Source organism: Nerophis ophidion, linkage group LG20, assembly GCF_033978795.1.
Source record: "Nerophis ophidion isolate RoL-2023_Sa linkage group LG20, RoL_Noph_v1.0, whole genome shotgun sequence".
Taxonomy (NCBI): Eukaryota; Metazoa; Chordata; class Actinopteri; order Syngnathiformes; family Syngnathidae; genus Nerophis; species Nerophis ophidion.
Window position 1 is genome coordinate 18,631,447 of NC_084630.1, and position 24,991 is coordinate 18,656,437.

Here is a 24,991-nt window from a genome sequence, read left to right on the forward strand (position 1 = left end):
AACATTTTATAGTAAATGGAAAAACAGTATCCACTGTTTTTTGGGGGTTTTACTGAAAAAGCTGGCAACTTTGTTGTCAGAATTTTACTATTAAATTGACATTGTTATTTACAACTTTATATTGAAATGGGTGAATGTGGAAATAGTGTCAAAGCGCTTTGAGTACCTTGAAGGTACAAAACCGCTACACAAGTATAACCCATTTACTATCTACCATTACATTGTTAATGGAAAAACAGTACTTTTGTTATTCTGGCAACTCAGCTGCCGGTTTTTCTACCGTAAAAACAAATGTATCGTTTTTACATTTACAGCAATGCACTGTTAAAAACCATATTTTACAGTAAAAATATGACAGCGCAGTCAACAGAATTGTAATGCAATTTACAGTAATATGCTTTAAAGAACACCATCAACGTCATTTCATTAATTTCATGGGTGGTTTGCTGTAAAGTTAAGTATTTTTATTTAGACAAAAAATGTTTGTAAAGTATGATTCTATATTGTAATATTTGTTGCAATAATGGATACTATTAAAGTTTAAAAGGCTGTCATGATTGTTTAATTATGTTCTGTCTGTTTAGGACTCCCTTAGTTCCTGGTTTGTGCACATCTGGGTTTGTTTTGGTTAAAATGGGTACTAATTGGTTTCACCTGCCTCTGATTAGTGTTCGGCACGTTCACCTGCTGCCGAGCACTAATCAGAGAGCTATATATTCTCGTTGCTCGCCACGCTCGGTCTGGCGTCATTGTTTGCGGCTAGGTAAAATAATTATCAGGTAAAAGTCAAATCAAAAAAGGTAGGTCCTCCGGCAAGCTGTTCTATAGACGGGTGGAAAGATGCCATCCCATGAGTTTGTGTCCTGATTTATGGAATAATTAGGAGATTAGTGCCTGAGGATCTGTGATAGAATAATTATGTATATATTATCAAACAACTCTTATGCTTAAGGGCCATTGGTATAATTATTGTCAATTGTGCTGAAGTAGTATTTTTCTTTGTCCGTGCAAAGCTGGCAATGCAAAAGATTGCAAGCCAGACTGGTATCGGTGTCTGTGTCCAGAAACGGCCTGCTGACTGCCAAGGCTGAACACCGCCGTGATGCAGACAGAGCAGAGACAAGGCGATATCACCAGTGTCAACACATTTGCATTTCTTGTATAATCATATATCTTGTCTAACTAGAGCTGACGAGATTATTCCCTTCCCTCAGCGACAGCTTTGGTGATTTAACCCGGGACCTTCCAAATAAATTGAGGACTTTTAGAACGTAGTTTGGATTTGTAACTAGAGTACAGCCCAAAACTCGTTTCTCCTCAATTGAGCCAAATTGAACTCTGGCTCTGCATGATCCTGTGCTTCTCGTCTGTTTAATAGATCTCATCAGTGTTTGAACCTGACAATCTGAGGGGCCGGGAAGGTTCACAGGGTTTTTAAAAGCAAATCTGAAAGATAGGAAGGCTCAATACCATACGAACATTTTACAAACCATAAAAAGAACCTTGGCACCAGCCGCTAGACCAGATCTGACTAATCTAAGTCTCTGAGCACAAACGGATGAGAGATGTAAGGTCTTCCACGACAAACCAAACAGCCGAGTTGCGATCGATTGAATGCCCTGAGGTCACTAAATACGGTACAGGTAGACATAGTTAGGACATTACATCTTTGTGGGGGCACAGTGGAACTTATTCACTTCTTGCAGGTCAGTCATTGCCCATTTATCAAAGGATTGTATAACTTTGAGGAAGGGTAACATATTTAACACCATGCCTTCCAAAGAATTTTGAGTAGAGCAGTGATTCTTAACCAGGGTTCGGTGAGTTTAGTGAATAGAGCCCAAAACTCGTGTCTCCTCAATTGAGCCAAATTGAACTCTGGCTCTGCATGATCCCTTGCTTCTCGTCTGTTTAATAGATGTCATCAGTGTTTGAACCTGACAATCTGAGGGCCCGGGAAGGTTCACAGGGTTTTTAAAAGCAAATCTGAACGATAGTAAGGCTCAATACCATACGAACATTTTACAAACCATAAAAAGAACCTTGGCAACGGCCGATAGACCAAATCTGACCAATCTAAGTCTCTGAGCACAAACGGATGAAAGACGAAACATCTTCCATGACAAACCAAACAGCCGAGTTGCGATCAATTGAATGCCCTGAGATCACTAAATACGGTACAAGTAGACATAGTTAGGACATTACATCTTTGTAGAGGCACAGTGGAACTTATTCACTTCTTGCAGGTCAGTCATTGCCCATCTATCAAAGGATTGTACAACTTTGAAGAAGGGTAACATATTTAACACCATGTCTTCCAAAGCATTTTGAGTAGAGCAGTGGTTCTTAACCAGGGTTCGATCGAACCCTAGGGGTTCGGTGAGTCGGCCTCAGGGGTTCGGCGGAGCCTCTGCCGCGGAGGTCGAGATACACCCGACTCATCGTGTAAATAAAAACTTCTCCCTATCGGCGTATTATGGACACCCCCAAACAATGTTCCCTCTAATTTTCCATCTGATTTGCAGGTGTGTCATTTGTTGTGAGTTCATGCACTGTGTTGGTTTTGTTCTTTGAACAAGGTGATGTTCATGCACGGTTCATTTTGTGCACCAGAAAAAAAAACCTATAGCTTTGTCTTGAATTTGAAAAACATTTTTATGTTTAACTCAAGAAAGGTTCGGTGAATGCGCATTTGAAACTGGTGGGGTTCGGTAACTCCAACAAGTTTAAGAATCACTGGAGTAGAGTATCAGGGGCCACCACACCAAAATGCTGTTGTTAATCACATGTATTAATACTCCTAACTACACATCAACTTGGTCTTCAGTTGCAGGACCGAGAGTCGACAGTAACCTTGCTGGTGGGCGCCCGCTATGGCGTGAGCCAGGTGATCAACCACAAACTGAGCATCCTGTCCACTCTCACAGAGTTTAACAGCATTACACGCCTGGAGCTCGTTCATGAATCTGACAAGGTCAGCTTGGTTAAAATATACCTGCAGGACATTAAGGTAAGACCAGGAGCTTTCAAACACCCAGTTTCACTCACAAGTCTTAATACAGGGGTCTCAAACTCAATTTACCTGGGGGGCCACTGGATGCAGAAACTGGGTGAGGCTGGGTTGCAAGAAAAGATTTCTTAAAAAATCGAACATGCACTTTTTTAATGAATTCACCTTCTATGAATGGCTTTCCCACCCTAGCAACATACTTGCCAACCCTCACCATTTTTCCGGGAGACTCCTGAATTTCAGTGCACCTCCCGACAATCTACCGGTGCAACCATTCTCCCGAATTTTACCAAATTTTCACCCAGCCGACATTATTAAGGGCTGCCATGACTGCACTGCCTACAACAGTGGTTCTCAACCTTTTTTCAGTGATGTACCCCCTGTGAACAATTTTTTAACTCAAGTACCCCCTAATCAGAGCAAAGCATTTTTGGTGGAAAAAAGAGATAAAGAAGTAAAATACAGCACTATGTCATCAGTTTCTGATTTATTAAATTGTATAACAGTGCAAAGTATTGCTCATTTGTAATGGTCTTTCTCGAACTATTTGGAAAAAAGGATATAAAAATAACAAAAAAAATTGTTAAATAAACAAGTGATTCAATTATAAATAAAGATTTCTACACATAGTAGTAATCATCAACTTAAAGTGCCCTCTTTGGGGATTGTAATAGAGATCCATCTGGATTCATCAACTTCATTCTAAACAAAAAAAGAAATCTTTAACATCAATATTTATGTAACATGTCCTCAAAAAGTCTAGCTGTAAACTGAATGTTGGATTGTTGTATTATTTGTCCACAGTTTATGAATTCACATTCATACTTCATTAAAGTATTATTCAATACAAATATATATAAAGGATTTATGAATTGCTCCTGTTTTTTAGAATGTTTTTAATAAATCTCACTTGTCCCTTGGCATACCTTCAAGTACCTCCAGGGGTCTGCGCACCCCTAAAAGAAGACTACTGCTCCACTACATGTCATCGCGCACACTTTTATATTACACAACCAATGTTGTGTGAGACGTGTGTAAAACAACGTACGTGGCTGCAAGACATACTTGGTCAACAGCCATACACATCAGTCTGAGGATGGCCGTAAAAAAAACTTTTAACACTGTTACAAATATGCGCCACACTGTGAACCCACACCAAACAAGAATGACAAACCCTTTTTGGGAGAATTTCCGCACCCTAACACAACTTAAACACGAGAAAACCAATAACCAGAACACCTTGCAGGGCTACAATATGCAACACTTCAATTGACGCAAGTAGGAAGGGTGAGGGTGTGGGGGGTTGGTGGTAACAGGGGTGTGTGTGTATTAGAGATGCGCGGTTTGCGGTCTCATCCGCGGATAAACCGCGGGTCGGGAGGGTGACATGACGAAAAAATTGATTTTAATTAGATTCGGGCGGGTGGCGGTTGAACCATCCGGAAATATTTGATATGCATGGTTCTGTGATCGGTATCCTTTGCCATTCAAAGAGCCTTTTAAGACCCGTGTCATAAGGCGAAGGAGACAATAAGAGACGCTATTATTCTCCTGAATAACTGCCGGTATTCACCCAGATAATAAGTATTAGGGCGTGCTATGAAGCCAAAGGCTATGTCGCCTACTACAACATGTATGATCTGCTTGTCAGTTCAGCAACATGTTGTGTGTGGCTTCCGCGGCAACACGCACACGACTGCAAGGCATACTGGGTGACACAGAGTACACTTATGGTTGTGATATAAACAATTTTAACATTCTTAGTAATATGCGCCACGCTGTTAAGCCACACCTATTAAGAACGACAAACACATTTCGGGAGAACATCCTCACAATAACACAACATAAACGCAACACAACAAATACCCATAATCCTTTGTATTCATGACACTTCCTGACTATTTTATACACCCTGCTAGCAGTAACCCCCCCCCATGCGTCGGTAAGGTGGGCGGGGTTGGGGGAGCGGGGGTGTAAAATCAAAGGATTATGGGTATTTGTTGTGTTGCGTTTATGTTGTGTTATTGTGAGGATGTTCTCCCGAAATGTGTTTGTCAATCTTGTTGGGTGTGGCTTCACAGCGTGGCGCATATTAGTAAGTGTTAAAGTTGTTTATATCACAACCATCAGTGTACTTTGTGTCACCCAGTATGCCTTTCAATCTTGAACGTGTAATTTCGGAAGTTGCACACAGCATGTTGCCGGACCAACAATCGGTACGTACATGTTGTTTAAGGTGCCTTAGGTAATGACCTCACAGCACGCCCATGTTTTTTTCAACAGGATGAACGCAATTGAGTAGTCGTGGGAAGGTTAGCGGCTCCAATTATCGTCATTACTCTGTGAAACAGGTTTAAATAGCTCTGTGAGTGGTAAAGGCGGACAACGTCCGATGTATTTCAGCGGGCGGTTGGCGGGCGGGTACGGTCCTGATAAAATGTTGGTTCGGTGGGTGGATGAAGACTTTGGTGATGCGGATGATATACTTGCCTATCCGCGCATCGCTAGTGTGTGGGGTATGTAGCCTAAGAAGAGTTAGGTCTGCATGGAATTCTGGGTAACTGTTCTGGTGTGTTTATGTTGTGTTACGATGTGGATGTTCTCCCGAAATGTGTTTGTCATTCTTGTTTGTTGTGGGTTCACAGTCTGGCACATATTTGTAACGGTGTTAAAAGTTTTTTTTTACGGCCACCCTTAGTGTGACATGTGTAGCTGTTGATCAAATATATCTTGCAATAACACACGTGCGTCTCACATGGCCAGATGCAACATACAACCGGGCTTGCACGCTGTCAGTTCAGGATGTAGGGGCCGCTAAAGGCAGTGCCTTTATGGCACTCCCTGAATGTTGTTGATCTGGTAAAAATTGACAGGGGCTTCGAGAGAATCGGTGCCCTGAAATTTAGGGCTCTCCCGGGAAAATTGGCAAGTATGACGCTGTCAAGCGTCGCAATTGGCCCGCGGGCCGCATGTTTGAGAACACCTGTCTTAATACCTTTGGGCCTTTGATTTGAGATTTTACCAGTTTGTTTTTTCCCAGGATGTTATGATAATACACTACACAACTTCGATTATTATTGAAAACAAATATTGTGTGGATTGTGAATTACTTCGGATTATTCAGGAGTGTCTTTTGAGGATCTGTCACTTCACTTCTGGTGGCGGTTCCTTGTTCGGTGTTTGTTTCCTGCTTTTCTCCCAGAGCGATCGTTTCCCTCACCTGTCCCTGATTGGCAGCCTGGCACACCTGGTTGCAGTTGCCAATCAGGCGGCTATTTATGCCTGCCTCGCTTGTTCCTCAGTGATCGAGGATTAACTATCCACGCATGACTGCCTCCTGCTACAAACCCCGTTTCCATATGATTTGGGAAATATAAATAGAATACAATGATTTGTGAATCCTTTTCAACACATATTCAGTTGAATATGCTACAAAGACAACATATTTGATGTTCAAACTGATAAACTTTTTATTTTTTTTAAATAATCATTACCTTGAGAATATGATGCAAGCAACACGTGACAAAGAAGTTGAGAAAGGTGGCAATAACTACTGAGCAAGTTGAGGAATGCTCATCAAACACTTATTTGGAACATCCCACAGGTGTGCAGGCTAATTGGGAACAGGTGGGTGTCATGATTGGGTATAAAAGCAGCTTCCCAGGAAATGCTCAGTCTTTCACAAGAAAGGATGGGGCGAGGTACACACCTTTGTCCACAACTGCTTGAGCAAATAGTCAAACAGTTTAAGAACAACGTTTCTCAAAGTGCAATTGCAACAAATTTAGGGATTTCAACATCTACGGTCCATAATATCATCAAAAGGTTCAGAGAATCTGGAGAAATCCCTCCACGTAAGCGTCATGGCCGGAAACCAACATTGAATGAACGTGACCTTCAATCCCTCAGACGACACTGTATCAAAAACTGATATCAATCTCTAAAGGATATCACCACATGGGCTCAGGAACACCTCAGAAAACCACTGTCACTAAATACAGTTCGTCGCTACATCTGTAAGTGCAAGTTAAAACTCTAAGACAAAAAGCAAACAATTTACAGTCACAGAATAATAATTATCATATAAATATAACTGTAGTGGGTCTCATGCCTCAAATTCTCACTGGCATTGAAAGTAAACAGGTTTTTAAAAAGTAAGTAGTATTTCATCTGAGTATTTAAATTACAAACCCTGTTTCAATATGAGTTGGGAAATTGTGTTAGATGTAAATATAAACGGAATACAATGATTTGCAAATCATTTTCAACCCATACTCAATTGAATATGCTACAAAGACAGCATATTTGAAAACCACTGTCACTAAATACAGTTCGTCGCTACATCTGTAAGTGCAAGTTAAAGCTCTACTATGCAAACCGAAAGCCATTTATCAACAACATCCAGAAACGCCGCCGGCTTATCTGGGCCCAAGATCATCTAAAATGGACGGATGCAAAGTGGGAAAGTGTTCTGTAGTCTGACGGATCTACATTTCAAATTGTTTTTGGAAATATTTGACATCGTGTCATCCGGACCAAAGGGGAAGCGAACCCTCCAGACTGTTGTCGCGGGTACTTTCCTGGCCCGCCTGCAGTCCAGACCTGTCTCCCATCAAAAATGTGTGGCGCATTATGAAGCGTAAAATACGACAGTAGAGACCCCGGACTGTTGAACAGCTGAAGCTCTACATAAAACAAGAACGGGAAAGAACTCAACTTTCAAAGCTTCAACAATTAGTTTCCTCAGTTCTATAGCCCGCAGATTTTTGTGGGGCTGTGGGAATCACTAATAAGCCTGAGTTCTTTGAACGCAGATTTCTTGCCGGGACATATGGTACAATACAATCAGCAAGATAGGATGGAGCAAGACCGTGTAGTATTTTATACGTAAGTAGTAAAACCTTAGTCACATCTTAAGTGCACAGGAAGCCAGTGCAGGTGAGCCAGTATAGGTATATATATATATATATATATATATATATATATATATATATATATAGGTATATATGTATATAGGTATATAAAGGTACTGTAAATACAGTATAGGCCTAATGTGACCAAACTGTCTTGTTCTTGTCAAAAGTCTAGCAGCTGCATTTTGTACCAACTGTAATCTTTTAATGCTAGACATAGGGAGACCTAAAAGTAATACATTTCAGTAATCGAGACGAGACGTAACGACCGTATGAATAAATATCACAGCGTCGCTAGTGGACAAAATGAAATAAATTTTAGCGATATTATGGCGATGAAAGAAGGCCGTTTTAGTAACACTTTTAATGTGTGACTCAAAGGAGAGAGTTGGGTCGACGATAAAACCCAGTTTCTTTACCGAGTCGTCTTGTGTAATTGTTTGGTTGACAAATGTTAAGGTGGTATTATTAAATAGAGGTCGGTGTCGAGCAGGACCGATTATCATCATTTCCGTTTTCTTAGCGTTGAGTTGCAAAAATTTGGCGTACATCCAATGTTTAATTTCTTTAAGACATGCCTCCAGCTGACTACAATCCGGCGTGTTGGTCAGCTTTAGGGGCATGTAGAGTTGGCTGTCATCAGCATAACAGTGAAAGCTAACACCAAATTTACGTAAGATGTTACCTAGCAGCAGCATGTAGATGCTGAAGAGTGCGGGGCCAAGAACCAAACCCTGGGGAACTCCACACGTTACCTTAACATAGTCCGAGGTCACATTGTCATGGGAGACGCACTGCATCCTGTCAGTAAGACAAGAATTAAACCAAGACAAGGCTAAGTCTAACATACCAATGCATGTTTTGATATGCTCTAATAAAATATTACCATCGACGGTATCGAAAGCAGCGCTAAAATAAAGAAGCAGCAACATGGATGACGCAATAGAATCCATCCTTAGCAATAGATCATTAGTCATTCCTCTTGGAGAAAGGCTCAATGGCGCCTAGTACCCATTGAAAACAGAGCTAGCTTGACCACCACACGGTAGCCGGACGTGACATCCCATTTCTTGTAGTTGAAAGAAATATGCGTACAGTTTATAATTGACCGTGTGCTATTAATTTCTCTTTTCTCACCATCTCTCCTGTGCTGACAGCCCATCACACTACTACTCGAGACAGTGGCAGCCAAGGATATGTCCTGCTTGATAGCAGGGTACTGCCGAGTGTTTGTCGACCCCACTGTCAACATTTTCCCCTGGATGAAGCACAAAGTGTCTGTCGAAGAAGGTACACAAAACAATGTTACACAGGTACATCTACAAAAAAAAAAAATTGAATACAGTCAAACCTGCTGACAGCAATCGCTAAAAGGAAACGGCAAAAGTGGCCACACAGGTTGTCATGACGATTTTACACGATGAACATTGTGGAAGAAAGCGAAAAACAATTCATATGATACCTAAAGAAGCACTCGGACGGCTTTGACGTCCACTAAACCTTATCTCCAAATACAAATAAATGATTTTGAAAATCCTGAATCCAGAAGGTTATCCAAATCAACACGCAAAATATGTTCTTTATTCCATTTGTGGCTGTAGAAGTTGCTTCCGAGCAGTTCCACTGTAGACACGGCACAGGAGCCAAGCGTGCAGTTTTAACAAAGTTTTATTGTGCGTAGATTTTTTGTTTGTCAAGGGTCTTTCTCCGGTAGAACGTGACTTATCAATCACGTCCGTATTGTCTCTTCTCCCCTGCTCTCGGCCGCTTACTGTTAAAGACAACAGATGATTAGACTAACACGTACCACCTGTGAAATCCAATCACCTGTCAGCTGTGTCCCGCCGTCAGCGCATGCTCCTCCCCCATCCGATGGTGCTCATCCTAAGCACCATGGACAGAGGCGGTGACCTTTGTTCCTTCAGGCGTGCTGACCACACCTTCCCCCTCAGTGGCATTTCCTTAAAGTTTTATCAATTTTCACCCATAACTTTTGGACTTACTCTGTTACATACCAGACTAACCACAACCGAACCCTAAATTCCACATAAGTTCCATTCATTAACCGTTGTAAAGCCAATACTCCAGTCAATATCTACCAGTCAACTTGCACCTGCAAGAAATATTGTTTGAAATTCAATATAATACACTGTACCCCAAACAACTACTGTTTAATGAAGTACCGTATTTTTCGGATTATAAGTCGCTCCGGTGTATACAGTACGTCTCACCTGCCGAAAATGCATAATAAAGAAGGAAAAAAACATATGTAGGTCGCACTGGAGTATAAGTTGCATTATTTTGGGAAATGTATTTGATAAAATGCAACACCAAGAATAGACATTTGAAAGGCAATTTAAAATAAATAAAGAATAGTGAACAACAGGCTGAATAAGTGTACGTTATATGAGGCATCAATAACCAACTGAGAAGGTTAACGTAACATATTATGGTAAGAGTCATTCAAATAACTATAACATATAGAACATGCTATACCTTTACCAAACAATCTCTCACTCCTAATCGATAAATCCCATGAAATCTTCTTCCTCGATGTCGCTTCTAAACAACTCTGGCAACTCTTGTCGTTTTCTGCTGCATATTTCTCTACGTCCAGCTTGTAATCTGCAGTACATGATTTCCTTTTCGGTGCCATTTTTGTTCTGCCCTTCTCAGTTTTTATAAGTTACCGCCAACGTTGAAATGATCCATTTTAATAGCTACGGCAGTAGCATAGAGCAGTTAGCATCCCATGACCCTCACCCGGCGAATTCTTATTGGTTGACGTGTGTGTGATGATTAATGTCATTTTCTTCGTCTCTTCCGCGAACGAGATAAATAATATTATTTGATATTTTACGGTAATGTGTTAATAATTTCACACATAAATCGCACCCTCTGCCATACTATGAAAAAAACTGCGATTTATAATCTGAAAAATACGGTAATGGAAATGACAGCGTTACCTTGGAGAGAGGACTTCTGCAGATTCTTCTGTGGGTTTCTTTTCCATTTGTTAAACACTAGGAAGTGTTATTATTATGTATGCTTCACACAGACGTCTACGAGTGACAGAATGAATGTATAAACGTGGACCCCGACTTAAACAAATTGAAAAACTTATTCGGGTGTTACCATTTAGTTGTCAATTGTACGGATTATGTACTGTACTGTGCAATCTACTAATAAAAGTTTCAATCAATCAATCATACATAAACTGTAGGCATAAGACCAAGTGAGCAAGGGTAATGCTCAATCATCCAGTTTGTAGTCAAGACACTAAACAAACTGAAACTCTTTGGGCACACCAGCAGCAGCTTCTCTATATTTTTATGGAGCCGTATTTTCCAGATTTTTTCTCAAAACCCGGTGCGCCTAATGTAAGTAATACGTTTGGTTGAGCTTGCCCACCTCCAAGCAATGTTATTGGTACATGGCTTAATGATAAGTGTGACAAACCACATTTACTGTTAACATCTGCTTACTTTCTCTTTCAACATGTTCTATCTACACTTCTGTTCAAATGAAATGATCACTTATTCTTCTGTTGTTTGATACTTTACATTAATTTCGGATGATACCACACATTTGGGTATCAATCCGATACCATGTAGTTACAGGATCATACATTGGTCATATTCATAGTCCTCATGTGTCCAGGGATGTATTTCCTGAGTTTACAAACATAATATAAATAAATAAAAAAAACGAAAGAAGATGTTGTTATGCCAAAAAATATCGACTAGATACGCTCCTGTACTTGGTATCATTACAGTAGATGTTAGGTGTAGATCCACCAATGGTGTTTATTTACATTTTGACAGTGAGCTAAGGTGTGTAGTGAAGCATGTTTAGTGATTCCTCTTCCAGCAGGGATGATATTTGTAAGAAACTTACTTCATTTGTCGGCATGAGGCGAGGATTACCCATGTCTTAAAGCACCTCTTCCTGAGGGAGTTTCAGTGTTATAACTTCACCTTTACCTTTAGTTTTTAAGCCAAAATGCGTCCGTTCTCCCTTTTCCGTCTACACACTGTCGCTGTTTCTAAGTACTCCGTGTGTGTGTGTGCTGAACATGCTCGTCCGCTTGTAAACCAGCACTGACAGGACGGGAGCCCGGGGGGTGGCATACCGGTACTTTTCAGAGGCGGTACAGTACCGAATAAGTATTGCGGTACTACTATACTAGTACCGATATACCGTACAACCCTACATGGTATTCTAATTTTTTTAGATGTACAGTACCTGTATACATCTCACTACTGTCACACATACAGTTGCCATTAGTAATGCTGTCTTTTTCAATAAAAACATACTCAAAAGTCATGTTTTCATGGACATCTCTGTTCACAGGCTATGTGTCGCGTTGTTGCAGTGACTCTGACAACTCATCCGACTTAGACATGGAGCCGCTTGTCACCCGCTTGCCTCGTGACGGAAAACGTCCACGTGTCAGATCCTCGGCGGATAGGGAGGGAAGGCACAGGCCGGTAAAGAACGTCCGGAAAAACAAATCAGACAGGGAAAACAGAAACAACGTCTGTGAAGACAAGAGACAAAAAACGCTAAACAACGCTGACACAGAAATGGATCTGAATGATAGAATGAAAGAGTGCAAGGAAGAAGACAAACAGCTCAAGCTGGAGACAAAAGCCCAGAATTGTGGACGTATACAGATCGATGCGACAAGTAAAGATTGTGGGAAACTCCAATATGAGGCACGAGAATCCAAGACAGAAAGTGCAGTTACTGAGGACCAAGCGTCTCTGTCAGACTCCTGTGTCATCACCAGCCCTTCCAGTGACTCCTTTGACTTACTGGAGGAAGACAACTTGATTCCATGTTCGTCTTCCTCCATCCATCCCAGTGGTTCAACACCAAGTCATGCCCAGACATCTTCATCTCTTGAGCTTCACCCTTACACTCAGACCTACTCTGAGGATCACCCACTTGTTCCTCCTCCAGCTCACTTCCATCGTCTTCTTGGCTTGACGTCTTACAGTAGCGATAATGACGGACGCAGCCCAACTTCTGACAACGGAGTTGAACCCCGACCCCTTCAACCTGTCTCCCCTTTTTCTGACGGTCACCGTACCAGTTACTCAACCAGTTCCTTCTCAGACAATGGCACCATCTGTTTCGCTGAGCTATCGCGCATTGCAGACCTTCTCCCGAGTCCTCCTGAGGCAAGCGAGGACGAACAGGAGAACATGAAGAGGACAAATATGCTGACTGACAACATGGATGAGGCTTTGAGAAGAATATGTGAAGGAGGAAACCGTAGTTTTCAGCAAGACCCACATTCACCTTCCTTGACATCCGCCTCCTCCAACTCTGACTTTGTGTTTAACTTTGACCAAAGCGACGCACGCTGTTACTACAAACTCTGCTCCAACATCACCCCTGACAGTGCTTGCAAACTTTCCCAACCTGTGACTGACACTCGGAGAGGAGATAAAATGGAGGGAGATCAAGCTGAAGCAGGTCGACTGCAACCCCTTACCATTCTTCTGCCACCACCTGGCTTTGAAGACAGTAGTAGCTCCGATGAGGAGTTCTTTGATGCCAGGGATCGCCTCACCTCACCTGAAAATCCAACCTCTGGGGCAGTGCCTACAGGTGATACTACTAGAGTAAAGTATTCAAAGTACAAAAACCCAAAACCAGTGAAGTTACACTAGAAAAACTATACACTGTAACCACTAGGCCACCTACTCAGTGGCCTAGTGGTTAGAGTGTCTGCCCTAAGATCTGTAGGTTGTGAGTTCAAACCCCAGCCGAGTCATACGAAAGACTCCAAAAATGGGATCCATTACCTCCCTGCTTGGAACTCAGCATCAAGGGTTGGAATTGGGGGTTAAATCACCAAAATGATTCTGGGCCCAATGCTCCCCTCACCTCCCAGTGGGTGATCAAGGGGATGGGTCAGATTCAGAGGACAAATTTCACCACACCTAGTGTGTGTGACAATCATTGGTACTTTAACTTAACTTAACTTTAACTTAAGTTGCCACGGTGTGTAAACGGTAAAAACAAACAGAATACAATGATTTGCAAATTATTTTCAACCTATATTCAATTGAATACACAATATACTTAATGTTCGAACTGGAAAACTTAGTAATTTTTTTGCAAATATTAGCTCATTTGGAATTTGATGCCTGCAACATGTTTGTAAAGATAGTTGAGGAATGCTCATCAAACACTAATTCGGAACATCCCACAGGTGAACAGGCTAATTGGGAACAGGTGGGTGCCATGATTGGGTATCAAAGCAGCGTCCATGAAATGCTCAGTCATTCACACACAAGGATGGGGCGAGGGTAACTACTTTGTGAACAAATGTGTGAGCAAACGGTTTAAGAACAACATTTCTAAACCAGCTATTGCAAGGAATTGAGGTATTTCACCATCTACGGTCCGTAATATTATCAAAAGGTTCAGAGAATCTGGAGAATTCCCCCTATAAAGTATTTTTGCTCGTAAGCGGAAACATTGAACACCCGTGATCTTTGATCTCTCAGGCGGTACTGCATCAAAAAGCAACATCAGTGTGTAAAGAATATCACCACATGGGCTTAGGAACACTTTAGAAAACCACTGTCAGTAACTACAGTTCGTCGCTACATTTGTAAGTGCAAGTTAAAACTCTACTAAGCAGAGTGAAAGCCATTCATCAACAACACCCAGAAATGTCGCCGGCTAAGCTGGGCCTGAGCTCATATAAGATGGACTGATGCAAAGTGGAAAAGTGTTCTGTGGTCTGACAAGTCCACATTTTAAATGGTGGACGCCGTGTCCTCCGGACCAAAGAGGAAAATAACCATCCGGACTGTTATAGGTGCACAGTTTAAAAGCCAGCATCTGTGATGGTATGGGGGTGTATTAGTGCCCAAGGCAAGGGTAACTTACACATCTGTGAAGGCACCATTATTGCTAAAAAAAGGTACATACAGGTTTTGAAGCAACATATGTTGCCATCCAAGCAACGTATTTTTCATGGACGCCCCTGCTTATGTCAGCAAAACAATACCAAGCCACATTCTGCACGTGTTTCTCAGTTCGAACATTAAATATATTGTCTTTGCAGTCGATTCAATTAAATATAAGTTGAAAAGGATTTGCAAATCATTGATTTCTGTTTCTATTTACACAACGCGCCAACTTCACTGGTTTTGGGTTTTCTAGTTCAGGTGTCCAAAGTGAGACCTTACAATGTTTTTCACTTCAGATAGCTGAGCATATCCTCCCTAAGAACTGAGGGGTGAAAGTATCTTAAAGGGGAACTGCACTTTTTTCTTTAATTTTCTTCATTTAAAAGTAATGGAATTTGATCCGGCGCTCTAAAAAACATCCAAAAATTGGGTGCAAACAAGCATCTTTTCATGTCTTTCTTGTGATCTCCAGGACTAAGTTGAATATCAAAGCTGGCCAATTTCCCGCTTATAATAACAATGTCGCTAATGATTGGCTAATATGCAGGCAGTATTGTTTTTAGATGGCTTTACGGGCACAACTGAAGACTCCTGTTATCATCCGTTGCCCGGCTCATGTTTTTTTCTGTTACTTTGACTACCTCAGTTCTGTTTGCAGCTCCCCTGGTTTTGTGTTTTGGTTTCCATGGGTGCTGATTAGTTTCATCTGCCTCTGATTAGTGTTCCGGACGGTCACCTGCTCCTGTGCACTAATCAGAGAGCTACATGTTATTTTCTTTCGCCACACACTGTCTGGCTGTTTTATTTGCTTCTATGCAACGAGTTACGTCATCTACTCATTTAATTCCTTATGCGAAGCAGTTTCACCTGCCTCTGATTAATGTTCTGGACGCTTCCCTGCTCCTGGGCACGAATCAGAGAGCTACATATTCCTGTCTTTCACCAAATGCTGTCTTATTTGCTTCTATGCAACAAGTTACGTTGTCTGCTCATTTAATTCCTTATGCTAATCAGTTTCACCCGCCTCTGATTAGTGTTCCGGACGCTCACCTGCTCCTGGGCACTAATCAGAGAGCTTCATATTCCTGAATTTTGTGACACGCCGACTTATTTGCTCCTATGCAACAAGTTACGTCGTTTACTCATTTAATTCCTTCTGCTAAGCAGTTTCACCTGCCTCTGATTAGTGTTCCGGTCGCTCACCTGCTCTTCAGCACTAATCAGAGAGCTACATATTCCTGTCTTTCACCACACACTGTCTGGCTGTCTTATTCCTGTTTTTTTTTTTTAGAGCTTAAACGGCTAGCAATTTCGAATTGTACCAAACATCCTCACAATACAAAGGTTTTGGGTTCGATGCTGGCATCGGGATCCGTCTGTGTGGAGTTTGCATGTTCTCCCCGTGACTGCGTGGGTTCCCTCACCTCCAAAGACATGCGCCCGGGTTTAGGTTGATTGGCAACACTAAATCGGCCCTAGTGAATTAATTTTAGTGTGAATGTTGTCTATCTGTGTTGCCCCTGTGATGGGGTTGGTGACTTGTCCAGGGTGTACCCCGCCTTGCGCCTGTGTGCAGCTGGCATGGACTCTAATACCCCCCGCACCCTCATATGGGACAAGCGGTAGAAAAGGGATGGAGGGATTTTTTAATTAGACAGTTTTTCTGCTGTCGTATCAATTCTAAACTAGTTTTTCCATTTTGAATTGCAGAGAAACATATTAAAACATATGCATTTATGTTTTAAAGTCAGTCAAAATGTTTAAGTGTGCAACATCCCACGTCTTTGATTTTAGTACTATTTGTTCCACTTGGTTTGTGGCATACCCCCCATCGTTTTACTTTAAGCAGTAAGGTGTCCCGGCTCCTTATTGGTAGTTGCCAATCATTACATTAGTCGGCAGTATTACAGTACTTTGACTGGTCCATCGAGCCATCAATTTTCTACCGCTTGTCCCTTTCGGGGTCGCAGGGGGTCCTTGAGCCTATCTCAGCTGCATGCAGGCGGAAGGCGGTGTACACCCTGGACAGGTCGCCACCTCATCACAGGGCCATCACAGATAGACAGACAACATTCACACACTAGGGCCAATTTAGTATTGCCAATAATCCTATCCCCAGGTGCATGTCTTTGGGGGTGGTAGGAAGCTGGAGTACCCAAAGGAAACCCACATCGTCCAAACCCCAAACAGAAAGATCCCGAGCCCAGGATCGAACCCAGGACCTTCGTATTGTGAGGCACATGCACTAACCCCTACTGCAGTTTGACTGGTTGTGTCTTGTTAACATTGAAGACTAAATGATTTGCTGCCATCTAGTGGTTGATATCAACTAATGCATGATCAGTACACAATATGACAGCTCTCTCCTTCACATTTTTGCTTGGTTTTGGCACACAAACACTATTTAAAGATATTTTTGATATTACTATGATTCCACCAACCATCCATCCACTAATCAATCATAATTTACAATTATGCTATAATTGTTAAATCTAGTTATTTGAAATGTTGTCTGTCTATCTGTGCTGGCCCTGTGATGAGGTGGCGACTTGTCCAGGGTGTACCCCGCCTTCCGCCCGATTGCAGCTGAGATAGGCTCCAGCACCCCCCGCGACACCGAAAGGGATAAGCAGTAGAAAATGGATGGACGAATATAATAAAAATGACTTATTTTGTCACAGCTACGTGTTTGAGTGCTCAATGTGCATGACGACTTTGTACAGAGTCAGTATACAGATATTAGAAACGGTAAATTGATGTATTCCTCTATATTGATTACTTTTTTTTCCTTTATAGATGATTGTGGTGAGATTTTCAGCACGCTCAGTCTTGGTGACTTCAGAGTCTCTGTACCAGATGCAAACAAGAAAGAGAGACAAGGGAACAAGGAAGTTGGATCCAGAAAAAGAGATGGTTCACATTATCCTTTGATGAAAAAAGCTCACACCTACAAAATATCCCATCCGGATCCTAATGTAGCATCAGTGCAGGATTTGTTCTGTTCTAGGTTGAGTAAAAACCTTATGGCAGAATCGGGTTCTTATGAACCTTCAGAACAAACACTAAATCTTAGTCCTACTGAGTCCTACCCTCTGAGTTACTCTGAAGGGGAACCAGCACAGCTTGAGTCGAAACCTATTCTGCTCACTAATGGACCACGCTGTTTGACTAATATTGTACCCGGTGACCAAACGGAAGACCCTCTGGCCCCCACCAGGAACAGGAAACAAGAAATGGAGATGGAACCTGAGGCAATGGAATCCAAATCTGTCTCAGACGCACTTAAGACATTAAATATATCCATCAATGTTGTGCGATACCGAGTTGACCCGGATGGAAGGGAGAGTGTTGATTGTAGAAGTGATGGAAAGGAAGAAGGGGGTTACCAGGACGGAATGAAGGAAAGAAAATCCGAAGATGAGACAGAGCCATTTGTGACACTCGAAGATAACACATCGGCAGAGTTGAATGCAAAGAGTGTCAACCTTACTGCTCAAAACACACAAACCCAGGTTCAGGACTTAGTGCCTTCATCATGTTCAACGCCATCCCCTCTTCCTCCAGAGCTGGTTCGTCCCGGATTACAAAGTCACAGTACAGGGACATCCAGCAAGATATTCTCATTCAACTCTGATGAACAATTAAATTCAGTCAACAACTCTCAGTTAAATTCAGAAATGACAAGCAACGGAGGTGAAGCTACCGTTGCGGTTTGTTCTGTGAGTAATACCAGTGGTGAGGTTACAAAGAGCACCGATTCTGATAAAGCTCTTGAAGCTGATGAAGTAATGGATGCCTCTATTGGGAAATATGTTGACACAGATGATCGGAGGACTCTAAAGAGCAGGAGCATAAGTGTGCATCCATCTACAGGAAGTACATCTCAAATGAGAAGTGAATGCCCTAAAAATACCATCGCTGAAAAGTCCACAATTTGTGCTCAATCTGAATACACCCACACTGTCAACTCCATCACAGCAAAGCTTGGCGCTGCAATAAGTGATGGTTCTCCACGATTTAATTCAGGGCCTGGATTGATAACTGAAGGTTCGAATGCTTTATATGTGACTCAAACTGTGCATGAAACCAGAGAAGAATCCTATTCAGGTAATTGTTCACTTCAAACTAACACCGCCATGATTTACAATCTTGCCAAAGGGTCCCCGTCACCGACTCATTTCCTCTATCAGTCCTGTTCCCCAAGCATCATGGGCCGTTTGTCCGCCTCCAGACTTAGAGGAACTATTCAAAAGTTGCCCATGTTTTTATCACACTCTAAAGAATCTCTTAACCAAAATGGGTTGGAGAATGAGGCCCAATGTTCTGTGAACAATGGCATCATGCACAAAATGGTTGATGCTAATGATGTCCTGAAAATCAAAGATACAATAGAGGCAGTGGAGTCTGACGATTCAGATACTGTTACTGGATCAGATCAAGAGGGGGAGTTTTCTGTTGATACAGCCAACAACTCTGACTTAGTACCAGAAGGGACAGAAACACGAGAGATGTTGGCTGATGATGTTACAATATCCTTGCCCGTCCAGAATGAACCTCAACCACAACAAAGAAATTCCCTATTGCTGCTCGAATCCAACGATACACCAGGACCAATAACACAGCCTCCAGGTTCCATAATGGTAAGCCTTCCAGGTCTGACAATGCCCACACCTGGTCCTGTAAAAGACGCCCCAAGATCAAATATTGAAGGTACAATTCCAACTGAAAGTATTCCAGTTTATAAACTAAGGTCTCAGATAACCAACACCCCTCCTCAAAACCTAAATGGGCTGGAAAAAATGCATGGTCAGTCACAAAAAGAACAAATACGTGACACACCAGACCTAATAGGTCAACATAGGCCCCCAGAACAGAACATGGACTCATTGCGCCCACTCTCTTCTGCCGGTGAGAACCCAGAGGTATCATCAAAGGAAGGGACTACTTTAAACTTGAAACATGAGATAGGGTGCACTTCTATACTGACCTCTAGGTGTGAGTCAGTAGTGGAGGGGTTGAACAAGGATGCATGTGGTTGTTCAACTATCTACACCGACTGCTTTAGCAGGGAGGGCAGCTTTGATGAGGAGATGACCATCTACGAGTTCTCATGCAAAGGCAGTAGTGTGACCCCAAGTTCCAGGTTAGATCCTCTCATGACTGATCCTTCCGTTTCATATCTTCCGACATCCTCTTCTGCTCACCCTGCCTCATTTCCACCCACCATTCTGTTCTCCCCGCCAACGTCTGAGCTCGGTCCCCTCCTCTCACCACTCATTGACGTTTGTGCGCACTCTAAAACACAAAAAGACGCTATCAATCAACTAGGAAACCAACGTTACCCCAAACCACCCACTGGATTCCAAGTTCTCTGTGCGGATGTAGACAAGCTCTTTTCTGTCTTGGAAAAAACTGGTGTTGACCGTTCTGTTGACGGTCTAAGAGGTCACCATCCAAGGGATACTTGTGCATCCCACTTCACAGAGAACAAGCAGGTACTCCAAACTGAAGCAAGGCGGCTCACCACATGCTGCCAAAAGGTGGTGGGTGTTGACCAAAATCCTGAGGAAATGCTCAGTTCGTTGGCGGACAGTTTTCGTACCTTGGTGGAGTTAGCGGGCATATGCATGTGGTTTTCTGGTTGCGACAGATGTGAGCGGAGGAATGCCGAAGCTGTCGCGGGTCTGGTGGATGTTGCTCGCTCTTTCAGGGACTTGTGTCTGGCAGCAGAGCGTGCCGGCAGCAATCGTAGCTGCCATGACCTGAGCACCAAGCTGCTAGCTAAACAATGCACCGCACTCACTGCCTCCGTTTTCTGCCTCACTCAGGTCTTCCGTACTCTCACAGAACTGTGAAGGAGGGACAGCCTGTGGTGCAAAATCTCAGCTGGCATGTCGATGGAGTGGTAATGTGCATGTGTTTACCGGCTATTAACACGTGCAAGACCAATTTGGTCCATCCAGTAACCAAACTGCAAGTTGCTTAAGCAAGCCTGCTTGAATGTATCGTGTATGATGTTCAGCAAATGTTAGAGTTAAGAACGTTACGACGACGTCGGCACGAAATGTGGAATCAAAGAAAATATCGTAATGTAAATGTTATTGTTTACAGACTGAGTCTCAGGAGTTTTGGCTTGCGACAGTGGTGAGCCTTTAGTTTCTGTTCCGAAGTTTAAAATAGAACATTAAACAATACCATTAATTATTTACAAAATATTGCATCCCGTATTTTTCGGAGTATAAGTCGCACCTGCCGAAAATGCATAATAAAGAAGAAAAACATCATATATAAGTCGCACTGGAGTATAAGTCGCATTTTGGGGGTAAATTTATTTGATAAAATCCAACACCAAGAATAGACATTTGAAAGGCAATTTAAAATAAATAAAGAATAGTGAACAATAGAGTGAATAAGTGTACGTTATATGAGGCATAAATAAGCAACTGAGAAGGTGGCTGCTATGTTAACCTAACATATTATGGTAAGAGTCATTCAAACAACTATAACATATAGAACAGTGGTTCTTAACCTTGTTGGGGGTACCGAACCCCACCAATTTCATATACGCGTTCACCGAACCCTTCTTTAGTAAAACGAAAAAAAAAATATATATATATATATATATATATATATATTTTTTTTTTTTTCCATATACAAGAAAAAGCTATATGTTTTTTACTGGTGCACAAGATGAACCATGCATGAACATCACCTTGTTCAAAGAACAAAACCAACACAGTGCATGAACTCACTCCGATTGAAACAAGTTGAGAAACGTATTTGGGTGTTACCATTTAGTGGTCAACTGTACGGAATATGTACTAAACTGTGTAAACCAGGGGTCACCAACCTTTTTGAAACATAGAGCTACTTCTTGGGTACTGATTAATGCGAAGGGCTACCAGTTTGATACACACTTAAATAAATTGCCAGAAATAACCAATTTCCTCAATTTACCTTTAATGAATAAATCTACATATATATATAAAAAAAAATTGGTATTTCTGTCTGTCATTCCGTCGAAAGGAATTAAGAGGAAAAACTAGCTAATTCGAATCTTTTTGAAAAAATTAAAAAAATAATTTATAGAACATCATTAGTAATTTTTATAGATTAAGATTAATTTTAGAATTTTGATGACATGTTTTAAATCCAATCTGCACTTTGTTAGAATATATAACAAATTGGACCAAGCTATATTTCTAACAAAGACAATCAAAATTTCTTCTAGATTTTCTAGACATTTTTCTTAAAAGAAATTCAAAACACTTTGAAATAAGATTAAATTTGATTCTACAGCTTTTCACGATTTACCAGAATAATATTTTTCAATTGTAATCATGATAAGTTTGAATAAAAAATTCACAAATATTCTTCGTCGAAAAAACAGAAGCTAAAATGAAGAATTAAATTAAAACGTATTTATTATTCTTTACAATAATAACAGAAAAATACTTGAACATTGATTTAAATTGTCAGGAAAGAAGAGGAAGGAATTTAAAAGGTAAAAAGGTTTAAAAATCATTTTTAAGGTTGTATTTTTTCTCTAAAATTGTCTTTCTGAAAGTTATAAGAAGCAAAGTCAAAAAAATAAAATAATTTATTTAAACAAGTGAAGACCAAGTCTTTAAAATATTTTCTTGGATTTTCAAATTCTATTTGAGTTTTGTCTCTTAGAATTAAAAATGTCGAGCAAAGCGAAACCAGCTTGCTAGTAAATAAATACAATTGAAAAAATACAGGCAGCTCACTGGTAAGTGCTGCTATTTGAGCTATTTTTAGAACAGGCCAGCGGGTGACTCATTTGGTCCTTACGGGCTACCTGGTGACCCCTGGTGTAAACTGTACTGTTTCATATAATGTATTCTCTTCCTTTTCAATCTGCTAGTAAAAGTTTCAAATCGATCAATCCAACAACCTGCAAATCAGATGGAAAATTAGAGGGAACATTGTTTGGGGGTATCCATAATACGCTGGTAGGGAGAACTTTTTATTTACATGATAAGTCGAATGCGCCGAACCCCTGAGGTCGACTCACCGAACCCCCTAGAGTTCGATCGAACCCAGGTTAAGAACCACTGATATAGAACATGCTATACCTTTACCAAACAATCTGTCACTCCTAATCGATAAATCCTATGAAATCTTATACGTCTAGTCTCTTACGTGAATGAGCTAAATAATATTATTTGATATTTTACGGTAATTTCACACATAAGTCGCTCCCGAGAATAAGTCGCACCCCCCGGCCAAACTATGAAAAAAAACTGCGACTTATAGTCCGAAAAATACGGTAACTGTTTTTTTAGGATCGCAGAAGGTTTGGTTCAATGCTTTATTTTCTACTGTAGCGCTGCTTATCTATTTTTTATGAAAACTTTTAGTGATGACTTCTGAAATATTATTTTTACAAAAGAAAGAAAAAAAAAGACTAGCGTTGCAAAACGAAGGTTGTTTGCAATTTAGCAAACGTCGCCTATGCAAACACATTCCCCGTATTTTCTTCACGTTTGGTCTGATTGAGGAAAGACTGATGCCGTGAGTTCAGTAGTTCTCGTTTTCTTCTACCTCCAGCTGTGGTTGTTACTCTAAACCATTCATCTTTTTTTGTCAATTGACTTGCACTTTGTGGGCAAGTGTAACAGATTTATGATCTCAATTGCTTACTGTCTTACTACTGTTCTTGTTTGATGTCATTTTATGTAATTTAATACATTTACAGATTATGTAATGTGACTATTTTGCAAATTGTATTATTCTAAGTTCAGTACTGTGATTTCCTATATTTTTTATGGTCATTGAACGTCACATGTCACAGCAGATATCGAGACTGAGACCCGTGTGAGTCGTCAGTCTGTTGTCTTCCACGTGACGCTAAGTTGTGCTCTCTGGCGCTCCGTCAAATAGCTTTCAGCTAACTCATGGGTGTCAAACTCTGGCCCGCGCCGTGTAATTTCATATGCATCGCATACTTGCTCAACAGCCATACAGGTCACACTGAGGGTGGCCTTATTAACAACTTTAACACTGTTATACCACACTGTGAACCCACACCAAACAAGAATGACAAACACATTTCGGGAGAACATCCGCACCGTAACACAACAGAACAAATACCCAGAACCCCTTGCAGCACTAACTCTTCCGGGGCGCTACAATATACACCCCCGCTACCAACAAAACTCGATTTTGCATGTCACTATAAAGTTATAAAAGCCTTGCTTGTTCAATATTCAATGCAAAACTTGTTTGGGTCCCTATTAAAACGTTAAGTTTTTCAACTGGTTCGCTGCTTTGTTCAGTTTAGAATTTTGGTCCACTCTGTATTTGAGTTTGACACCCCTGAGCTAACTTATTAGCAGGCTACTTAGCTGTAGGCCTAAAAGAGAGATACCATATTTTCTTGAATAGCCGCCGGGCATGTAATATGTGCCTGCCTTGAATTACTGCCAGGTAAAAGTTGCTCCCCAAATTTATAAGCGCATGCTTACTTTTACCGCCGGGTCAAATTCGTGACGTCGCGAGTCACGCTTCCCCTGCCGTCATTTTCAAAATGGTGGAGGAGTTTTTCTTTTATTTCACTATGTGTAAACCAGGGGTCTTGTTCCACAGCCATACAGAACACACTGATGGTTGTGATATAAAACAACTTTAACACTCTTACTAATATGCGCCACACTCTGTGAACCCACACCAAACAAGAAGTGAAGTGAATTATATTTATATAGCGCTTTTCTCTAGTGACTCAAAGCGCTTTACATAGTGAAACCCAATATGTAAGTTACATTTAAACCAGTGTGGGTGGCACTGGGAGCAGGTGGGTAAAGTGTCTTGCCCAAGGACACAACGACAGTGACTAGGATGGCGGAAGCGGGAATCGAACCTGCAACCCTCAAGTTGCTGGCACGGGCACTCTACTAACCGAGCTATGCCGCCCCAAGAATAACAAACACATTTCTGGAGAACATTGGCTCTGTAACACATTATAAACGCAACATAAGAATTACCCAGAATTCCAATGCATCCATGACTCTTGGCTATATTATACACCCGCTAGCACCAACCCCCCCCACCCCCCTCTCCGTGCGTCGGTTGAGGTGGGCGGGGTTGGGGGCGCGTGTATAATATAGGCA

At 41.4% G+C, this 24,991-nt stretch overlaps 1 protein-coding gene across 1 annotated transcript in view; it reads left to right on the top strand.

Annotated features, from left to right (window-relative positions):
• Positions 1–24,846, top strand: part of LOC133538821 (FERM and PDZ domain-containing protein 1) — a 161,517-nt gene extending 136,671 nt beyond the window's left edge. Inside the window, exons 13-16 of the mRNA XM_061880636.1 lie at positions 2,828–3,010; positions 9,081–9,213; positions 12,277–13,542; positions 17,655–24,846. Of these exons, the coding sequence (XP_061736620.1) occupies positions 2,828–3,010; positions 9,081–9,213; positions 12,277–13,542; positions 17,655–20,713 (4,641 nt within the window). The 3' untranslated portion in view covers positions 20,714–24,846. The remainder of the gene's footprint in view (positions 1–2,827; positions 3,011–9,080; positions 9,214–12,276; positions 13,543–17,654) is intronic.
• Positions 24,847–24,991: the final 145 nt, after the last annotated feature.